This window comes from Drosophila santomea, unplaced genomic scaffold (genome assembly GCF_016746245.2).
Source record: "Drosophila santomea strain STO CAGO 1482 unplaced genomic scaffold, Prin_Dsan_1.1 Segkk79_quiver_pilon_misjoin1_scaf, whole genome shotgun sequence".
In the NCBI taxonomy this organism is placed as follows: Eukaryota; Metazoa; Arthropoda; class Insecta; order Diptera; family Drosophilidae; genus Drosophila; species Drosophila santomea.
Genome location: NW_025319012.1, coordinates 287,290 through 308,935, shown reverse-complemented (window position 1 = coordinate 308,935; position 21,646 = coordinate 287,290). Strand labels below are relative to the sequence as shown.

General features: G+C 39.1%; 3 protein-coding genes across 7 annotated transcripts in view; all 3 read left to right on the top strand.

Moving 5' to 3' along the window:
- The first annotated feature begins 228 nt into the window (after positions 1-228).
- Positions 229-1,481, top strand: LOC120457707 (replication protein A 32 kDa subunit). Its single transcript, XM_039645202.2, has 4 exons — positions 229-380; positions 441-502; positions 568-1,148; positions 1,265-1,481. The coding sequence occupies exons 1-4, from the start codon at positions 368-370 to the stop codon at positions 1,341-1,343; spliced, it is 735 nt and encodes a 244-aa protein (XP_039501136.1). The 5' UTR covers positions 229-367; the 3' UTR covers positions 1,344-1,481.
- A 616-nt stretch (positions 1,482-2,097) lies between these two features.
- LOC120457771 (microsomal triglyceride transfer protein large subunit) lies at positions 2,098-5,854 on the top strand. Its single transcript, XM_044006739.1, has 6 exons — positions 2,098-2,295; positions 2,906-3,705; positions 3,761-4,691; positions 4,752-5,292; positions 5,358-5,525; positions 5,583-5,854. Exons 1-6 carry the CDS (start codon positions 2,229-2,231, stop codon positions 5,734-5,736), a joined length of 2,661 nt encoding a protein of 886 aa, XP_043862674.1. The 5' UTR covers positions 2,098-2,228; the 3' UTR covers positions 5,737-5,854.
- A 184-nt stretch (positions 5,855-6,038) lies between these two features.
- The window catches only part of LOC120457689 (GTPase-activating protein skywalker), a 41,302-nt gene continuing 25,694 nt past the window's right edge, over positions 6,039-21,646 (top strand). For 3 of the 5 annotated variants that reach the window (XM_044006836.1, XM_044006835.1, XM_044006834.1), the window contains exons 1-2: positions 6,039-6,133; positions 7,874-8,094. The gene's annotated coding sequence lies outside the window, so the exon portion shown is untranslated. The remainder of the gene's footprint in view (positions 6,134-7,873; positions 8,095-21,646) is intronic. The other 2 variants (XM_044006838.1, XM_044006837.1) reach the window with 1 other exon arrangement.

Genomic DNA, 21,646 nt, shown 5'->3' with positions numbered 1-21,646 from the left:
TTTAAGCGTTTCTGAAATTGCCTGTGCTAAGAAATAATCTGTGTTACCCATTTCAAAATAAATGAGTTATTTCTTGTTAAAGTCATTCAAATAAACACAAAAAGCTTGTGGATTTTTACTAGCTCAATTGAATAAAATCTATTCGAAATTAAATAAGTTATAGTTGTTTTTAGCATTTACTTATTAACATTCGTTTGACTTTTAATACGATGCTTGTTTTTTTACATATACCCAATAGATGGTATTCCTTCACCCTCGACCTACGGTCACACTATCAGCTCTGAATTGGCGCGTTTTGTTGTTTACCAGCGGCTTCTTGTGAAATTATCTAAAGTAGCCAAGTATTAGGCACTAAAAAGCCAAGAAAATGAATGACTCATGTAAGTAGAGCTCGTATCTCAGAGAACGTAAAGGAACTAATGGCGAGAGCTCCTTTTTAGTTGGAGATTTCAATGCCACACAAACGGCGCCCAGTGGAGCCGCCAGTTCTCAAAAGGGAGAAGTAAGTAAAACGCAAGTTCCACCAAGTTCCACAACTTAAACAACATGCTTCTGTATTACAAATAGGGAATAGCGCCCCTGGTGGTGAAACAGATTGTGGACGCCCCGGAGGGAAACATCGAGATGTTCGGCATGCAGTACGCAATGGCCTGTGTTGTGGCCATAGTGCGGAACATCGAGACTTCCTCGACAAAGATTACCTACGCCCTGGAGGATCATAGCGGCAGAATCGATGCGCACTACTGGTTGGAGGAGGGCGACGCTCTGAAGGCACCCGAAGTCATGATCAACAACTACGTAAAGGTCTTCGGCACCACCCGATCGCAAGGAGGTTCTAAAACCCTAATGATCTTCAAGTTACTGCCTGTTCTGGATCCCAACGAGGTCTGCACCCACCTGCTGGAAGTACTCAATGCCCGTTACAGGGCCGAGGACTACCAGAGCAAGGGTGGAGCTGGTGCAGGCGCTTCCTCCGGCTCCGGCTCCATAGCTGATTTCACAGCCTCCCAGAGCTCGGCCATTGTCAGTGGACTGGAGCCCAAGCAGCAGGCCGTCTTCCAGGCTATCAAGATCAATGTTTCCGAGGAGGGCATCTCCCGCAAGGAACTGAAAGCCAAATTTTCCCATATCAGCGACTCTGAGTTGACGTAAGCAGTTTATCGAAACTATTTCAGAAAGTGATATCCTTTATGAGCGTTGTTCCTTAAGCTCATAGTTATAATCATTAAGTAATTTTAACATTTGTTTTTTTTTTATTTTTCAGCAACATTTTGGACTTTATGATATCCGAGGGACACATTTATTCCAGCATTGACGCAGATCACTTTATTTGCACAATGTAAATTGAATCTGGCAACCAAAATGTAATTTAAAAATGCGTATCGAATTATGTATTAAGTTTTGGATCAACGGGAAAATGTTCCATTTAGATGTATATTCAATTTTTCTTATAAAATAATCAGTAAATAAAAAAAAACAAATCCCTAGAAAAGAAATTATTGGGATAAAAAAGGTGACAAGTACATAACAAAGTGGTCGTATGGAAATAAAAACTTATTTTAAGGAGATCGTGCAGTCAATCTACATTATTCTTATCGATTCCTCGACCAAATGAAAACTATAATATGTTTTGACTTCATAGCATGGGATCTTTTCGATATTGCCCAAATACCAGAGGATTCTAACCGTATTCCCTGAATCGGCAATCAAAACCAATAAAATTTTAAAAGCCATCAAAAGAAAATCCTGCAAGAAATAAACAATTTTAAAAGGCATTCAAATCAGTTTTAAACGGAACCGAAAAGATTGTCGTGGATTTTTTAGTAGTCGTAGTTGAAATTTATTAATTAAATATAAAACTCATTACTTTCAAATTTAAAAAAGATAATGGTATAAATATTGCTGAAAGTGTGGAACATAATAATAAGACGTACTCAATCAAATAGAAAATTTACCCCTACAAGATTGTAGAAGTTGGATAACTTACATTCTTGCGTTCCCCATAGCAGTGGCGCCCTCTAGCTTGCCAGCTGTTCATTCTCACCACAGCCCAGCTCAGCGACTCTCAGCTGCTTCAAGTCACCACAAGCCAGAATCTCGCTCCTCAGCTCGGTTCTGTTTCCATTCCGCTTTGAAATTCGTCGCCAGCCGGCTCAGCACAGTCTTATCAATGAATTAATTTAACTCTGCTTAAAATAAGTACAGAATCGAACAAAGACCTTGGGAAAATGGAGAACAAACATAAGAAGTGCCTGGAATCCCTGCTTCTGCTGGCATTCTTTTTGGGATTTTTAGGTACGTAAATGACAATATTAAACGTTTAGTTGGGTAAATGGGTTTAAACAAGTTGAATGAACTGTTTGTGGCCGCGTTTGGCAATAAACAACAACAGTAACGGTGCCACTCCTCCACCTTCGCACACAAGCAAAGGCCAACAGAGACCTTTTATCTGACACACTTTCCAATTGAATCAGCTGTTTTTACTGTGGGGCAAGTTACAGTATTGCAGGTTAAGGAAATTAACTGTAAAAGCAATATGTATGATTTATGTTTCTGTAAAGTAGACACGAACGTGTAGTTAGCCGTTCGAAATTAAAAAATAACCTAAACAGAATTAGCACTGGCATATTTGCTCACAAAAATCCCCCTGTTATAACCACATCCACATCGACCTTTGCTATCTATTCACCCCATCCCTCCTTAAGATCATCTCTCCATCGTACGCGTTGCTTTCATTATTTCCATTATAGCTGCCCACTGTGCAGGGCCACTTGTTGATAACCTCGACCCAGGCTTAGTAAATGACGAAATTATCAGCAAGTAACGCTGCTTCTGCGTGAAAGCTATAACAATTCGATTGACTAATGACGTGTTCTATTGATTCTTTTTGACCACATTTCTTTAGAAGATGGAAGAACGGCCCTAATAGCTCCGAACAGTCAGCAAATTTTCAAGCTACAGAATCAAGTGATACTCCAGGAACTGGGACAAGGTTCAAGGGCCGAGGAGACGAGATATACATTTGAAACCGATCTCACGATCAACTCAGTTTGGAGTGGAGATGAAGACCAGTTACTGGAGGTTTTTATCAGCGGTAGCAAGGTCGAGGCCTCTGGAAAATCCCGATCAATTACCCAGATACCCGATAGACCTTTTTATATCAGTCTGGTTAAGGGACAGCCTGAAAAGGTCATAGCACATACTTCCAAAGATCAATCCCTGCTGAATTTGGAGCGCGGAATTGCTTCCCTGCTGCAGCTCAGATTGGATGCATCACAAGACGAGGAACTGGATGTTTCTGGCTTGTGTAGAGTGTCCTATAAGGTCAAATCTTCCACGATGGTGGAGAAAACCAAAAGAGACTGCTCTCTGTGGGATCTTAGGGTCAATAATCACCCAGAAGAAGCTCTGGGCGTTACTCAGCAATCCCAGGAGACGGTCTTTTACGAGCTCTCTTCAGAGGGCACACTCTTGAAGGCAGAGTCTCAGGAGAATCACCGCCTCAATCTAGCAGCCAAACCGGATGTGGGTAGCTCCGTGAAGAGCACTTTGATTCTGCAACACATCTCGCAAGGATCGGAGGAAGTCAAGCAAATGGAACTAGGCAGCTTAGATACGACCATCCAGAGCCTCCTGGAATGGTATCGCGTCTTCGAGCTTGAATCTGATGTAGATGGCACGATCAGTGAGATCAAAGAGCAAACGGTAAGTAAATAATACCATGTTTGGAGATTGCTGAACCAAAAATATATTCTTTCAGCTTGAGGATCAACTAAAATTTTCTCTTAGAGAAATGCAATCCGGTGATGTGGGCAAATCCTCGCTGGCTCTTGCTTACGTGAAACTAATTCCCCTTGCTCGCATCACGAGGCAAGAACAATTTCAAGATATACTTAAGGATAACACAGAATTTCTGCCCCAGTTGGTTGATCTTTTCGGCGCTGTTCAAACCTTTGATGCTCACAATGCCACATTTGGATTCCTTTACAAAAAATCGGAAACCACAAGCGAGCAATTGGATCTGCTAGAGAAATACCTGCAGTCACTGGCGGTCGCCACCCATCCGGATAGGAATATAGTTGAACACTTGTACGGATTGCTAGAACAGGAATCTATAAAAAAGCATTTAAAGCTGAGGGAAAGCGTCATTCAAACACTGGCCACCTTGACCCGCCAAAGCAGATTAGATGTTGAAGATCCTTTGCCGAAGAAAGTGCGTTCTTATCTCCTGCAAGGTCTCACCTCCAAAGATCCCACATTGTACATTAGGGCTCTGCAAAATCTCCAGGATCCCGCCACCATTGAAGCTCTGTTGAAGCAAGGTCAAACTGGCGAGACCCCCAATTTATCAGTGGCTGCCTTGCAGGCTCTGAAAGCATTTCCCCTAGGTAGCTTTAACTCTTCGCATCGTTTGCAGTTCGATAGCATTTTCTACCAGCGAAAGCGTCGCTTTGATAGCTCCGCTCGCACTCTGGCTCTGGATATTATGCTATCGCTCCGGCCAACTCAGGAGCAATTGGGCTACCTTTTGGATTACCTGGCCTCCAATGATCGCCAGTTTGAGATCAAAACCTACGTGCTGCAGAAGCTACGATTGCTGGCTGAGAAGTGTCCGCGATTTAGGGCTTTGTTCGAATCGGAGCTTGTCAAAAGGAGGCATGTAAACAACTATAATGTTCTGGGACAAAAGGGTGAGTGCCTCATTTCTAAATGTCACACATTAAACCAATTGTTAACTCAATTACTTGCAGGTCTCACGACCGTCCTCACCCGTCAGCTTTCCCAGGCACCAGCCTTCAATGAAACTCTGCTAAGTACCCAAGAAGTGTATCAGGGAATCCTGAAACGTGGCTCCGTGGAATTTCTGCTCCACGCAGGGCGTTCTCAAGTCAGCAGCTTTAAATTGGGTGTCTACACTGCCGGCTTAGGCTCGCTGGTGGGCGAAGGTGACTCCGGCGATGAAAATAATGGAGTCCCTGCGGATGATGAGTTTAGCGAAGATGAAACGGTTACCGCAGGCATGGAAATCAGTGTGCAGGGCGCTCAATTGCGACCTTTAATATTTTTCAGCGGCCAGACCGAGCTAATGGGTCACGTGTGGGGAGGAAGTGCCTCGGACTCAACGCCCGCTTACCAGGCAACCACTTTGTCTCAGGATAACGAGCACTACATAATCCTGACCTCCGGGGCGACGCTACACTGGCGAGTGCTGTGCGCCAGAAGTGTGGATCTCAATGGCAAGGTGGGATTTAGTTTATGGAATCGAAATGCCCAGACGGAAATCCAGCAAAAGTAAGTGGAAAAGCTATAGTATTTCATCGAATATCTTCTTAACTTACGGTTTTCTTGGTTTATAGCACTGGCAGCGCTGTCCTTGGTCATTTAGCCGTTGGTTTTAGGTATGCGAAATTAGTGCAAGACTTCAGCATTACCCATGAACCTAAGTTGAGTCTGAATGCGGACTTGGACTTCTACAGTGGCATTAAATTGTGCATGCAACTCCAGCGACCTGAACAGCTTCTCAAGTGAGTTTGCTAGAGCTATTTTAATGGCTGAAATACTAATTGTAATCCTTCTTCCAGACAAACCAACGTTCGTTCAGTTTTCCTGCAGTCTGTTGACCGTCCTTATGCCAAACATGTGCGCTCTACAATCTCCCACAAAACAGCTGGGTGCACTTTTGCCCTCAACCAGAAAAACAACGAAATGTGCAACCTCATATTTAGCAACTATTAGATTTTAATTAAGAGATTGGAGATTCCTTGCATAAGAACTATTTTTCTATGTAATAACTTGGAGATTAAGACTCGATATAGTTGTAAACTCAAACGAACAAAGACAATTTAATTTTCAAGAGCAACAAGTATTTTATTTCTTTAAAGCAAGTCAAATATGATTGCTAAAGCGAAAATGTGTCTTTTCGTCTTTTTTTCACAATAGTGGCATTTTCGATTTAAAGAACCCGCAATAAGTGTTGCGTAACTCGAAATGGTCACTCATCGAGCTAGTCGATAGCTAGTCGATAGCACGAGCTACGCATTCCCATCACCAAATTCCGCAGCACCTTCAAACACTACGGCGTGCTTCTTCTTAAAACGCGGCATTAAAGAGGTGCACTTTACAAGCACGAAAAGTAAATAAATTGATTGCAAAAGTATCGTCGAAACCGCGAATAATATTAAACAAATGTTAAAGAAAAAAACATGCGTCAGAGAAGTTTGATTCCGGAGCTGTGCAACAAATTAGGCCACTAAATTGTGCTCATTTTCTTTTTTGGGAGAATTAGAAGGCTCGTCGCACACACTCGCAAACAAACAAATTATCCAATTGCCGAAAAAGATACTCTTTTTTGCAAGCCTAAATTCGCGACAAATTCAACTGCTTAAACTTAATAAATCGATATTTCGGACACCAACTTACGCGTTTAAGTGCGAGGCAATGTACCAAAATTAACATTTTCCTGGCTTTTTAAACTCACACAAACACAATTGAAGCGAGAGAGAGGTTAACCCAAATGGGAGATGGCAAAGAAGGAGAATTGTTGTTGTTGACGTGTTCCGTTCATTTTCATGTGTGCCTGTGTGTGAGGGAATTTTTGTTGCGTGAAGTTGCAATACAAAAAAAACACGTGTGAAATGTTTAGCAATTTTTGTAATTTTTTCGGGTGAATTATTATTATCCAGTAGTGAAAAAAAATAAAGCATACTCGTTTGAATTGCGCTTGCCTTGGCATCTTATTAGCACGGTAATATAGCATAAATTCGCCGGCAAAATTAGCATTTGTAGTTCAAGTTATCTAGCCACGTAATAATATAATATACAGTATAGATAAATAAAAACAAGAGGATTATTCCACCCAAACTGAAAGATATAATTTTTTGTTAAAGGCCTAAACAAGATTTCATTTTAATATTAATTTAACATTTATTAAAGAATTTTCTAGAATATCCAAAATCACATGCACTGAATGTTACTATTTTTGTGACTTGCGTTGTGATATGGGTATTTTTTACCACACACACTTGCGCACTTGCTGCTCTCTCCCTATTCTCCTACTTTTTATAACGGTATCACACACCCTTCTTATAGGCATTGTGAAGATTTCGTTTTAAAGCAATATCCGATCGCATTACTTTGGTGTAGTTGAAAAGTTGGTTAATTTGTAAATATATGTACATATAAGGCATTTTTTAATATTATTATTTTTGCTTTGTATATTTCGGGTAACGCTCTCTCAAACTTGTTTAAATCTAGCTGGTTTGACATCCAACCGCACAGTGGGGCAATTTTGAATCCTTTCTGCTATAATGTCACTGTTAAATAAATAAGTGAAAAATTAAAATTTATTAAAACACATGTTAATTTGTGTTATATTTAAATAAAGTTGAAAATATCTTTTAGATTTTTAAGCAATATATTTAATTAAAAAGCTTTATTATGCCAACCACTGCACATTAATCCCACTGTTCGTCAAACTTTGGAGAGCGAGAATCAACGAGAGGTTCGCAACCGAACCATCCAACGAAAGTCTATTTAAGCAACCCGCAAAAGGCGCTCTTTCGTATTGCACGATAATTTTTCGACCGCGTTGCTGGTGATTTCGGTTCCCGTTGAAACAAATAAAATGAAAAAAAAATAAATAAATAAAAAAAATGGATGTAGGGCGAAAAAAGCTAAACCACTTGAAATATACGAAAACAGTGAATTTCCGAAACGAGAAATCAATCTTCTAAGGTAGTTGAATTTTGCTCTCTCACACTCCTTTGTGCGTGCGTGAGTGTGTGTGTAAAGGACAAAGATTGCCCTTCGTCTCCCAAGACCACGCCTCCGTTGGCAGAATAATAAGTTGGGAAAATGAATATATGTCGTTTAGAATTTACCTGTGAAAGTGAAAACGTGACAACACGATAAAACGGACGAAGCAAGCAAAACAGAAAACGAGTGCATAAAAACAACGAAAGGAGGATAAGAAGAACAAGTGCAGCATATCAGAAAAAAAAAGAGAACGCAACAATAGCACAGAAAAAATAAAAATAAATAAAATAACGAAGACAGGGCAAGGAAAGCAAGAACTAAAACACCATATATTGACAGGTAAAAGCAGTCCCCCTTTCCTCCATTTTTTATCGCTCTCTCCCCAGCAAAATTTTAAAATTTATTCGCACTGTCACCTTTTCTATGATTCATTTGTTCTTTTGATAATATATTGCATTTCACGTAGACTTCGGTTTCAATCATAAAATTTTTTTGTGATTCATTGTGATAATAAGTTTTATTTAAATTTGTTTTTGCTGCGGCCCAACAACATTTTTTAAGTCTTTATATGCCGTGTTTTCTTTTTTAGGCCGCATGTGCTTCTTTATACCTAACTGATTAGATATACATTATTTTTCTATCAACCTTGCACAATTTATGACGGCAGCAAACCACGCTATTCCATGATGTCAGCGATAAAAAGAGTTAAAATGAGTTCCGTGGGATTATGTTGGTTGTTCTTTTATTTTTGAAATATTTAAAAATTTTACGTCTTATAACTTCCCATGATAAATATTTTTTTGGTGTGACAATCTCTGATTGGCAATTTACATGACCTTTGGAGTTATTAATTATAAATATGTTTGTACTCCAAAAATTTCTTAAAGCGATAAATATTCCTCTTTGGTCCGTATAAAGTGCCTAATCTATGACTATAAATACAGCCCTGCTCGCTAAATATAAAAAAAAGAAATGCAAGCAGCAAACATTGCCAAAAATTCAATTTCTCTGCTTGGTTATCTTATCTGTGGGCCAGAGAGCCCCCAAAAAGGAACACTAAATCGCTTAAATATGAGCTAGATAGTTGCGCACTATTTATCTAAATCAATTTGACTGGCAATGAACAAATTGTATTTGGGTAAACTGTCTGTCAGCTGGTCCCATTGAATCGTTAGCTCACGTGAGTTGTCAGATACAAAACGACTTTTCAAATTTGCCTCGTAAAATCATAAAAAAGCAGTCGTGCAATATACAGATCCGGCCAGCGAACCAGCCAGAAAAAGTAAATCCAAAGCTGATCGGATGAAATCAGAATCTATCGATTTCAATAAGTCAACGTCGCGTTGCACAGAGCCTCTCATCCATCTATTTATCTCTCCGTTTACCCAATCCACAGAGCAGAACTACCCTTTTATGAATGAAATGTTATTTAAAACCCCATTCTTAATTTTAAAACCTCATATATATGTAGATCTCTTACATCTTTATAACTTTAACAATATATATTAACAAAAAAAAGAAAATTTCAATCAATAAATGTTTGTCCAATAACATACAAACGTTTTTCTGTGTGCATCTATTCATATCACATTTTCAGCGAATATTTGTACGTGCCTAGGCGGAAACGTGATTTATTCGGTGATTCATGTCGATTATTTTCCCAGTGCAACCGACGAGTTTCTGTCAATTAGTTGCACAGTACTGTCAGTCACTTGGTTCATTGAACTCTGCCTAAGAGTCCGAACTTTATCGAGAGTAACCAACTAACCCAGTGCCTTTACCCTTAGCAACGTATTTATGGCTGTTAAAAAATCAATATTTTTCGAATCATTGGCCCCGCCAACGGCACTCACCTCCTTGAATTTATTTTTGTAGCCGAAAATTATCCCGGAGTTGTAATAGGGCCTGGTTTATCATAAATTACCAGAAAATTAAGTGTTTCTGCTTGCGATTGGGTCGAAAAATTAATTCAAAATTATTTCCCCTTTTGGGGAAACCTCGATGTTTATCGAGGTTAGTATTATGAGACCAACAAGCTAAGTAGGTCTTTAAAATAAAACAAGGCAGAACGCTAGGGTCGAGTACATTGATTACTAGGTATCCGTAAGTTAGCTACAGTGAGGAGAACTTGAAAAATTTGTTGGGATATTAATAGAAATTGGCATATAAAATATCAAAAAATCTCAAATAATTTTTGAAAGTTTGCCGGCATGAAAGCATTTTTCAAATGAGGGGCATTTTTTGGATTTTATATAATTTTTTAAATATTTATGTTAAAATATGCAATAAGTGGTTCTGTCATTGAATTCTGGACGCATTGCAACATTAGATGTTTATGTAAAAAGCTTTCCATGACTTCTTTCGTAATAAAAATGCTATTTTCTAATTCGCAGTGAAACGAAACTTCGACATTTTACACAAACTCAATTTGAATCATTGCAACCTGATACATATATTGTTTGTCATACACTCAGGATCGGAAAATGTTAAATATTTATAGATCTTTTTCGTGTTCGGGTGAGCATTTGATCCAATTAATAGAGTAATATGGACGTTGTCACCTGATGTAGATGTCAGGGAAACATCCGCCGCTCTGTTTTATAGTTGACTTGAAATTGAAATCTCACACGCTCATAAATCCTAATCAAGTTTATTAAATCAGGTACTGGCAGCGATGTGTTAATAACAGAGTAGATCAGAACAGAACTGAGGAGAGAAACAAAAATACGCCCACCAGTTGGATTGAGCATAAAAAGCGAGACTAAAATAAAATATAAAGCGTTGCACACGAAAGGCAATTGAGGCGATATAAGCGCATCGTTCCATATATAAATCCTATATAGAGAGCAAATACATGGTGCGCACATACGAAGATACCGACTTCGGATATGACTTGTGCAGATATAATTTGTGCAAGTAATTTCAATGAGCTCGATCCGGTTTTTTGAAAACAGCAACTGCACGGCGAAAATAAAGTATTTAACAAATGTTCGCAGGGCCGTGTAACAATATCTGGCTGCATCTCAATATGAGTTAATAACTGGCCGCAGGGTAAATATTTCCACACCCAAATCCCCAATTGATTAAATAACCTTGATTTCGCCTGACATCGTGTTGCCGTGTTGTAAACGTTATCCGTGCCGGATAAGTTGTAAATCAATAAGCATATCTGGTTATCAGTATTATTTTTTGCCAGGTAGAAAGAGGTAAAAAAAATTAACTCAGTGACTGGACAACGGGTGTAATTCTAGTAAAGAGTAATTGGATTTTGTACTCTTACTTCGTATTTATTTATATTTGGATAAATGTGGGCTACCTGAATCTAAGATACATAGAGTCCAATATATTGTTATGTTATTAGTGGCCACGCATTATAGAAAACTTATCTGAACTAATATATGTATGTACATATGTATGTATATACTATCCCTTGCGGCTATATTTGAGTTATACTTATCTGCTGGAGGGGGTGGCCACTTTGTGGGCTGATAAGAAGCTTAGTTTGTATTCAGAGTGCATTGGTCAATTTACCCGCTGCTACAATTTCCATACTTAAACGCCAGAAATGTCCCCAGAGAGGGTTCCATTGCTCTGGTCGCATTGTCACTCTTCATCGAGATAAGTTTAATTCGCATAAGAGCAGCAGTTGTAGGGACTTACTCGTAAACATCCGGTCCCAGTATTTTGTATCTGCATCTGCACCCAAATTCGAGGTATTCTAGTGAAGAAGCTCGCAGAAAAATGAACCCAAATAAATGATCTTCATCGGATTTTTATTGTTTATAGACATGAAATGGATATTTAGCTATTCATTTTAAGTTAAGCATAGATATAATTTAATGCCACTGTTAATCTGGTGATCGTAAATAGATTTTCTCTTCAATTTTTTTTTCTGTGCATCGCACAAATTCGACTCAAACAATGGGCCGCGTAGTTTTTTTTTTCGCCCATTGTGTTTTGCATACAGGCGTTTATTTTATTATACTTATTTGAATAAAGTGAATTACGCGCAGAGCAGACAAAAAAAGTAAAGAACTCAACACGGTCCCCTCCGCAAGGTTCAGCAATGTGTGCTGAACTCCGCCCGCCGACGCTTAATTGAATTGAAAAATGAAAACTGAATCCAAACCGGACCGAACCGACTGAATGAAAGCAAAACGATTCTCGGAGAAGCCATCCACGGAATTCAGGTTGTGATTCGATTTGCAAAAAAATTCTTTGCCTTCGATTCGATGTCTCCGCGTTGCTTTCTGTTTGCTTGAATATTTTATGTCTGTTTGTTTTCCTCTGGCTAATTGGAAGCGTTCTCGATCGCTGAGTGATTCAATTATTTGGTTTTTCCCCAATTTACTTCTGAGTGGGCACGGCCCATTGCAGATTTTTGTAATTAAGAAATATGAATTTCGTTTGCCGTGCTGTAAATGCAAATGGTGATGCTTTCGGATGTGTCAGTCAAGGACACTTCTTATTCAGCATATGATTTGCTTTAATCTGCCGAATGAATTGAAACCCCACAGCCCAACTGGTTAGTAAATTTTATTTTCCATTTCTGGACCGGGTAAAAATTAGCTGTCTTTAAATAGTTGGAATCAAAGTGTGGAGCACATGTTTAAATGTTTATATAGTGTTCTGATTGTAATAGTTTATTTTGTTTGCAAGCATATGGTAAGAATATTGAATAAACCCTACATGTCGGAAATCAGTCGGAATACGTTGAGTTTTCCAATTTTCGATTGCTTTTTTATAATCCGAAAATAATTTACGCACAGCAGCTTGTCCATGAAAACCTCTCTTAATTCTGAGGAACCTTATTATATGCAAATACTGTTATATCGATCTTAGCATTCCTGTGCGAAATCCAACCTAATTAACTTAAAATTCACATGGAACTGTTATCCAAACCAGATTAGGCTTTACCTTTTATGTACCACTAAGATTTTCTTTGGAAAAATATTCCATTAGAGTTGCAAGTGACGCAAGAGTGCTGCACCGCAAGCTTCTGCGTGTCTATAAAATTAGCGAGTCTTCGCCTGCCTACGAATCCATATTCCAAACTCCTTGGATAATTTGGCGAACGTGATGGCACCATAAGAAGGCGGTATTCGGCGGTTAGGAGACTTAGCAAATCATGATTACGCCCACCCAACCGAGCCGAGCCGAACCGAACTGAAATGAACTTTGCAGAAATCAGACTCTTGCCGAAAGTGTAGTTGTATAAATTGTATAAAATGCTAACTCGTGCCTAACCTAAAATGGTATTGTATAATAAGCGAATAAGCCATTGGCACGCAAGTGGACAAACTAAAATAAAAATATTTAGAAACAAGCCTCCCATTGTTTACAAAGGCAAATAACAAAAGCAAGTGAGCGCTAAAAAGCAGCGATAAAGCGAATCGACTCGCAAAGCACGTGATGCTTTTGGCGGCTAACTTGGAATCGAACGCGAACTGAAACTCAGCTCTCGAATATCATTGGAGTTCGCTGGAATGCCAAAAACAAGTGTGCGGACAATCGCAGCGCGTTGAATGCGAGAGGAAAGACACTGAGTCATAAATATGTCTTTAATACATTTTGGAAGAAACTCGCGAAAAATATGCCTTGTACATATGTATGTAACCTTCCATATATTTTTATATAAGTGAGCAAAAGTACATTATGATGCCATGATGATGCATCGAACCGGTTATCCGCACTTAACAAAAAAATACAATATTGGCGAATGCACATCCATGTTGAAGTTATTATAGGCGTATCGTATAGATTTCGTGCACAAATAACATGGTCACACAAGTCGTTGTTTATTGAAACAAAAGATATTGATTGCAGAGTGCATCGCTAGACTATATACAAACCATTTCATTTCATCGTGAGCCAATGAATAATTGTCTCATTATCTCTGTTTTTTAAAGTGATATCGATCTGTGCATCAACGATTTAGGAGTTCAATTTGCCTCTGAGATTGGCAATTGCCAAGATCTTCTATCTGGGGAATGTCGGTAGTTGCAAACGCTGGCAGCTCATTTAAGTCAGCGGACCAGTACTGATAGCTCGTGACACAGTACCTATAGTTCTGGAACGCTTATCAATTTCTGGCAGTATAAATAAGTACCGAATTTCTCAGCTCATTTCTGTGAAAATCAAAATAAATTGGACGTCGTTTATCAGCGGTTCTCGTACAGACTTTTAATGCTTCTCACACCGCGACTATCTTATCAACAAGAATATAAATATTGTGTATTATACATATTTTATGCCGTCAACGCGTGTTCTAAGTCACAATTAATTTCGCACGCTCAAACATAACTATTACACCCGGTAATAGTAGAGTAAAAGGGTATACTAGATTCGTTGAAAAGTATATAACAGGTAATAGGAAGCATTTCCGATCAGGATCACTAGTCGACTTGATCTGGCCATGTCTGTCTGTCCGCCCGTATGAACGTTGGGATCTCAGGAACTATATAAGCTAAAAAGTTGATATTAAGCATGCAGAGTCCAGAGATATGGACGCAGGGCAAGCTTGTTGCCACGACCACTCTAACGGCTACAATCCGCAACTCTGCAACGCTCACACTTTTGAAGAATGTTTTGAAAATTCTTCATTATTTGTCTTGCTAATTTCTATCTGTATACTAAAAAAATTTGGACCACGTGCTTTTTAGCGCCCACAAACCACCAAAAACTGACATACCCACACTTTGTGAAATTGTAAAATTTTTTTTTTTGTTTCATCAAGTAAATTTGTATCAGTTTGCCAAAAAATATTTTGCCACACCCAACATTTTTACGCTCAAAATTTTGAAACTTTAATTTTTTTTCAATTTCGTATTTGTCTTGCCAATTTCTATCGGTCTACCACTCCCATAAAACGATCATACCCGTTACTCGTAGATAAAGTATTCTAGATCAGGATCTATAGCCGAGTCGATCTGGCCATATCCGTCTGTATGTCTCTTTGTGTGTCTGACTGTCCGTATGAACGTCGAGATCTCAGGAACTATAAATGCTAGATAGTTGAGATTAGGCATGCAGAATCCAGAGACATAGACCCATTTTGCCACGCCCACAAACCGCCCAAAACTGCCACGCCCGCACTTTTGAAAAATGTTTTGATATTATTTCATTCAACACTGTCCGTGTTGAAGACTCTCCTTCGCACTTCCACTAGCTTAGTAATGTGTATAAGATAGACGGGGAACTTGACTATAGCGTTCTCCCTTGCTTTTTTATTATTATGGAAAAATCTAGGCGTATAAATTGTTTATTATACCAACTTGAAATGTTCTTTGTGTGTTGCAATGCGCCGAGCGTAAACAATTTTTCCCTAGCCACCCGTGGTTACATGTTTTCTAACCAAGAGATGTGGACTGGGCGTTAGAATTTATAGCACTTTGTTATATTACAGCACGGTTCTTCGCCAAGTTCGCCGTTTCGAATCCCTCCAGCCAATTGCCATCGTTTCAGGATCCATTAGGAGCCCCCGAGGCGACATATGGGAAAGCCTATTAAATGGGGCTCGTAATTAGCCATAATTCGGGTGCAACTGCCAAGCGACTGACGTCTTCATAAAAATTTCGTTGACCAGACCCAAATGTGAGCATTAGCTCGTGATGGCCGAACAGAAAACGTTTTACATGAATATGAAGTGTCGAATAGAGGCAAATTAGCCACAAAGTGCCTGCACTGTGCTATTTAATTTTTTCCGGCCATGTGGCGGGGATCAAATGTTTCCAAAATTTATGTTTATGGATATTTGAACGGTGTTGAATGTTGAATGAGTAATACAGACCGCCTTTCATCCGCCGTGTTATACAAGCAGAACAAAACCCGATGTCCAAATAACAACCTATGTGGGCAAGCATATGACAGCAGCGATAATGTAAACACTTGTAGGTCTCGGTATATCTCCATATGATTCATGTGGTTCCATTTTACTTGTCCAAGAACATTCTGGGCCGAAAAAAAATATATAAACAATTTCGCCAACGCTGCACTTCCTCTATATATTTGTAAGCTTTCCAATTTTCTGGGCTGCATTGCGAACATTTTTCGGTTTTCTGCCAGCCAAGCAAAGAAAACTGGGCAAGCAAATATGTTGAAAATGCGCGCTTACATAACAAATTGGATGGAAGTTTTGCGGCCCCTTTTGGGGAGTTGGGTGTTCGGTGTTGGATGGCCAAAGCAGCAGAAAAACTGGGGAACGGAGTGCTACAGCTTTTGGGCAGATTCAAGTGGCTCCCGTTTACGAGGCAGCCTTTGTCTGGCGGCTCCAGGGACATTGCTCGTTTGTTCCGAGGTTTGTTTAACTGGTACATGAAATTTCAGTTGGCCTGTACACAAATATACGTTGGGAGTTTTCTGTTAGTGGGCTAGCTCCAGTGCTGCCCTTATTAATTTATTAAGTTTTACACTAATTATAGGACATGAATTATGGGTAAAACAGAGTTTAAAATACTAAAATACTTAATTAGGTAAATGCCATACATAATTGCTTATCAAAAATGTGGTGTTATCATATAAATACGGATCTTATATTTTTGTACCCGTTACTCGTGGAGTAAAAGCGTATACTAGATTCGTTGAAAAGTATGTAATAGGTAGAATGCATCCTTTCCGAATATTATAAAGTATAAATATTTTGATATGGATCAATAGCTGAGTAGATATGGGTGTCCGTATGAACGTTGAGAGATCACTGGAACTATTAAATCTAGGTAGTTAAGATTTGACATGCAGATTCCAGAGACAGACGCAACACTAGTTTGTTAACTTACTCTAACAAACACTCCCACTCTAACAAACAATAAACCGCCCTCAAAAAAGGTTTTCATATTTTTCTTTTTTTTATGTCTTGTAAATTTCTGTCGGTTTGCCAAACATTTTTTGCCACTCTTTTTGCCCACAAACCGTCTAACGCCCACACTTTTTTTTCCCCCAATTTCTACCGATATTCCGGAAAATGTTTAAATTTTTTGTTCGCACTTCCATTATCCAAATAAGGGGTATGTGATAGTCGGCGAACTCGACTGTAGCATTAACAATTGTGCGCAGTGGCTTTTCCGTGTGTCTAGGCCACGTCGAGCTAGTTTCAGATGCCGATTCAGATTCAGAGGCCTGGCCAAATGCCTATATATAAATAACAGAGACCAGTGCCCGTTTCACGTGATTTTCTTGCCGTTGTGCTCATGTGCAATGATTATGAAATAAAATGCAGCCGCAGCTACTGCAGCTAGTGCTGCAGTTGCACTTTTTTTTCCTTGCGGTTCAGTGACCCGTTGGTGAGCTCGATTGTTGTGCTTCTTGTGGCAAGTGCAGTGTACATGTTTTCCTTTGCTGCCAAAAATGAAGAAAAAAGAAACCGAAACGGCGAAAAAGCAGACCCATAAAACCTTGCGTGTGTGGCATTTTTAGCCGTCACGAAGTCTGCCGCCAAAAAGGCAAAAAGAAAAATAATAAAAATATAGAAACATTCGGGTTTAGCGGAGGAAGGCGGGAAATGCTGAAATCAGGTCAACCGCTCTGGGCCCTGTTTTAATTGTTCGGGCTATCTGACAAATTTCAGTTTCGGTTTCAGTGGCTGTCCTTGCGGCAAGTTGAAGCTGATTTCCGCTCTTGGCCCGATAGCTCTGCCTCCGTTCTGTGTCCTTTGCTTGCCCTCTGCTCCCTGAATGTCGCCTTGCCACTAAGTAAGCTAAAATTGATTCAACTGGGGATATAAATGGATTAAACTTGGATCAACTGGGAATAGAGGCGAACGCCAAAGAAATACTAGTGGTAATATTCACACGTTTCGTATAAACATTAAATTATTAGCACCATTTTATTATCATCGCTTAGTAAAACCAATTCTTTAAAAATATTTTTATATAATGATATTGATATATATTAATATGATTATTTTTTTCCATTAGCCAGCCTCGTTTCCCTTATGGCTCCCCCTTGTTTGTGTGTCCTAGAATGGCCATCAAGTTTAGACCAGTTCAATATTTTCATAAGATTAGATTACAGGGTTTCACTAACCATATAAGTAAGTCTATTTACAGGTCCTGGTTTTCCTCTCCCCAAGACTCGTCGCTCTTTCCTCGCATGGGCGTGTTGGTGCTTTCATTCATTGATTTCCGGACCATCCCTCGAGCTTCTCTCTTCGAAAGTCTTGCTCACCGACACCCTCTCCGGTGGCCGCCCCCTCGATAAGCTTAGTACACTCCCAGTTCAAGTTGCCACTACGCAATTCCATCTTTGTTGCTACATTTCGGTCTGCTGCTGCTGACGCATTGTCCTGTCAAACCCACACAAGAACAAATAAAATAATACACCAATACAAGCACGAGCACACCCACATTGCGTTGCCCCCATTTTCTGTACTTTAAGGACTTACTAAGCAGAGCGATGGCATAATTTCCCTTCCCCTTTCTACTCTCTGCCACCAAGCCCTGTTTGCCTTTCTGTCTACTTGGCCCCATTTCCTTGTTATTCCCTTCCAGAGGGTATATACAAATTATGCAATAATTGTGACATATTTAAAATGCACATCGATTAACAACTAATATTAAAAACAATTAAACTAGTCAACATTTTCTTGATAGCAATAGGTTAGCAATTATGATTAAAAACGGACTAAAACATAATAAAGAGTATATAATAATCGGTATTTGCAATTTTTGTCCATAACCTGTTTTCAGAAAACTGACCCAGTTTTCAAATGGGTATCATGAGGTTCTTAAGGGTGGTCAGTGTTGCACCGAAGGACCAGGCCCAAGTCATTGCACTCCCAAGGCAATCGAGGATATTTCGTGTGGAGCAACGACAGCTGCTTGGCCTAGTTTGAAAACGTTTTAGCAAAGCATTGAAAGGTTCCTTAGGTTTGGCTTAAAAGTATGCCTACCCTCCAACACGCCCCCATAGGGTATGCAAATTTCACTCAAGTGGGTGTGGGCGTTCTTACCTTTACTTGGCTCGTCCTGAGCCCCAGCAAGGTCACCTAGTTATTTAGAAAGTGTCACTTATATGGGTGGTAATTAAACAGCTCTGTGTACTATATACAAATTCTAGCAACAGTTTGAATTAGTAAACCTATTTCCAATCACTGTTGCCATACCTGAACTCGGACCTCGTCCACTGTATACTCGAATTTAGTTTCATTATCTATTCCGTACTGTTAAAACAGTTCATATTTTTATCAGCTAAGTTTCCGACCGTTTTACAAGGTCGCTAAGAGCTTATCGAGTAGGGATTTCTTTTTGATTTCCTCTTTAGCACTAAAAAGCCAAACAGTTACGAAGATTATAACTTCGTTGAACTTAGGCGCAGTGGAAAGTTTCTTGGAAACCTTAAAAGTTTTTCCTCTTCGCTAGCTGACGCCAATTGCACCGAGAATTACGTGACGAGAGTTGGATCCTATCGAATAGAGTCTCAACTTGACGCACCGATTGTTGCACTTGCGTCACTTTAACCACCACAAGCCACCCACCCACATAATGGTTGTGGCATTACTTGGGCCTCGTCTCTGGCAATCGACGATTAACCCAATGTGACCAGTGATTATCACCAAAATAGCTTAGCACTTGCTTTAACTGCATGCTAGAGAAGTTAAACTTTTTTCGGGCTCTAATTGACTTGTTTTGGTTTCGGATTTATTGCAAATACTTGCCAGGGGCTACCGTCAAAAAAATACATATGCTAACAAGTACAGTGGGTGGTCATCTAGCATTAAAGGAATTTGAAAATAAATTCACAAGGAAAGTTCTTCAATGTTATAGATTCATTACAATAATTACGAATCATGAAGAAGAGTAAAGAATACAAATAAATGCGAAAGTGAATGGAGGGACAAATAATCATAATTGATGAAAATGTTGTTTAAGCAGGTTTAAAAAAGATTTCTGTTTGCTGTTATTTCCACTTCTTGCCCAGAATCATATTTTACATTATTTTATACTAAAAATATATATTAATTAATCGTTAATCGATTTGGTGCCGAAACATTTGTGTTTCTCGTGGCTTAGTTGAGTTTGGTTAGGCTAGGCATTGTAACAATTGGCACTGTCCAATTGAATCCAATTGAGTGGCGGGCTGCTTGATTTCATTAGCGCAAATTGGGTGCATTATAACATTCAGATAACGTTCTCGAGTCCGGAGACAGCAAGCAACAAATAAACAAGCAGCTCAACTGCAGTGCAAATTATTGTTAATAACTCTATATGTATGCCCATGTGATACCTGTTCCCTGTTGCCGCTATTTGTGTACAACCGTGTTGCTTTGCTGACGACGTAACCCGAGGCACCTTGAAAATACTAGACGTAGCATAATATTGACATACATATGAAAATTGCACATTACCAATCAAAGCGAAGCTAGTCGAGTCAATGTGAGTCGAGTTGTGGAGTGGTATTAAATGAAACTGCGCGAACAATTTTTAAGGCTTAAGTGCCCCGATATTTGTTTTGGAGAAGGCGGAGCTCCAAACTGAAATCATAAGTAAATAGAAAATTATTCAAGATTATTATTCTGTTATTTGTTTAATTAGCAAGTCGGTAATACGGAAAAGTCGAGACTCCATGGGTTTCCAGTTCATTGCAAAATCAAAAAGATTTTGTATTGTGGAGTTTACTAACGCAAAGCTACCCATAAGCTAACGTCGGCAGAATAACTCAAATCGCGTTTGCACAAAACAAATGTGAAATTTTATTGATTAAGTGTTATCAAATTTAAAAGCCCAACTCTGCTTCATTTCATTCTATTTTAACGCCCCTCAGACGAACCTTTTATCTGCGTTCTCATTGAAGCTGCCATAGATACAACTTGTCTGGGCGACAAATCCGCTTGACGGCACCTGTTTCCCCGCCACTGCTCTGCTGGCCAGGTAAAAAGTCTGACACCTTATATCGGACAGCCAATCAAGCAAACGCAGCGATCTATCAGACCTGTCTGTCTCTCTATATTTCTATCCGATAGTCCCCCATAAAGCCCCCCAAAAAGCTGTTCTTGACAGGCGAAATCATTAAGAGTGTCAAAGGAAAATGGAAAATAAAAAGCTCAAAAGGCTGGTCACTATTGCTTGGCTTTCGATACGTGTCCGGAATTTCTTCGGAAATTTGCAATTCATTTTAAGTTTTTCGTTTCCTTTGTCGCTGATTTGGTTAGCGAATTGTGACGAAAACAGAACGAATTATGCCTGTTATGTTAGCGAAATAAAGATACAAACACTTAAAATAAATAGCCCGTCTTTCGTTCCCCAAAACATGATGATGGGATAAATGGAAAATTGCAAAAAATAGATTTGAGTATCGAGTATACGCAGCGTGTGCCATAGTTTATTATGCCAATCGTAATTGCTACCTTATAGCCATAAAGGATGCGGGCGCAACGATTTTTTATATATATACATATAAAAGGAAAACTTATACATACATATAAGTTGGCAGAAACTTGTATCGTTGTTTTATTGTAAAACCATTTTTATTTTTTAGAAGTTTATTTATCGCTTAAATAAATATCTGTTTTTGTTTGTGAAATATAAGATTATTTTTGGTTAATGGCCGAGTGAAATATTTGAGCTGGATATTTTTGTTTTTCCTAATTTCTGTTGGATTTAATTAGATATGAAACCGGCTGCTGTTGTTCGTAGAGTCACCCTCAGCAGCAAAAACGTATTATATATGTGTGTGATGTTATATATATTATAAATCTGACCAGTTGGCTTTTTATAGCCGGCTCGCAATTAATGAGCGGGCCAAGTTTTTTATGAGCCAATGGTGCCTTTGGCATTATCTACTATACAGTTTGGAGGGGTCATGTCATTGGACTAATTTTGATTTCGACTCGAAAGGAATTCATTTCATATGCTTTCGCTTTTTTGTCGAATAATGTTAGGGTCCCCAAACAAAAATC

Bases quoted from the DNA above. Each gene is read 5' to 3' on its own strand.
- LOC120457707 (XM_039645202.2), top strand. The intron at 503-567 runs GTAAGTAAAACG...TATTACAAATAG, and splicing joins CCAGTTCTCAAAAGGGAGAA to GGAATAGCGCCCCTGGTGGT. The intron at 1,149-1,264 runs GTAAGCAGTTTA...TTTATTTTTCAG, and splicing joins ATCAGCGACTCTGAGTTGAC to CAACATTTTGGACTTTATGA.
- LOC120457771 (XM_044006739.1), top strand. From the start codon at position 2,229: ATGGAGAACAAACATAAGAAGTGCCTGGAATCCCTGCTTCTGCTGGCA. The intron at 5,293-5,357 runs GTAAGTGGAAAA...CTTGGTTTATAG, and splicing joins CAGACGGAAATCCAGCAAAA to CACTGGCAGCGCTGTCCTTG. The intron at 5,526-5,582 runs GTGAGTTTGCTA...TCCTTCTTCCAG, and splicing joins CGACCTGAACAGCTTCTCAA to ACAAACCAACGTTCGTTCAG.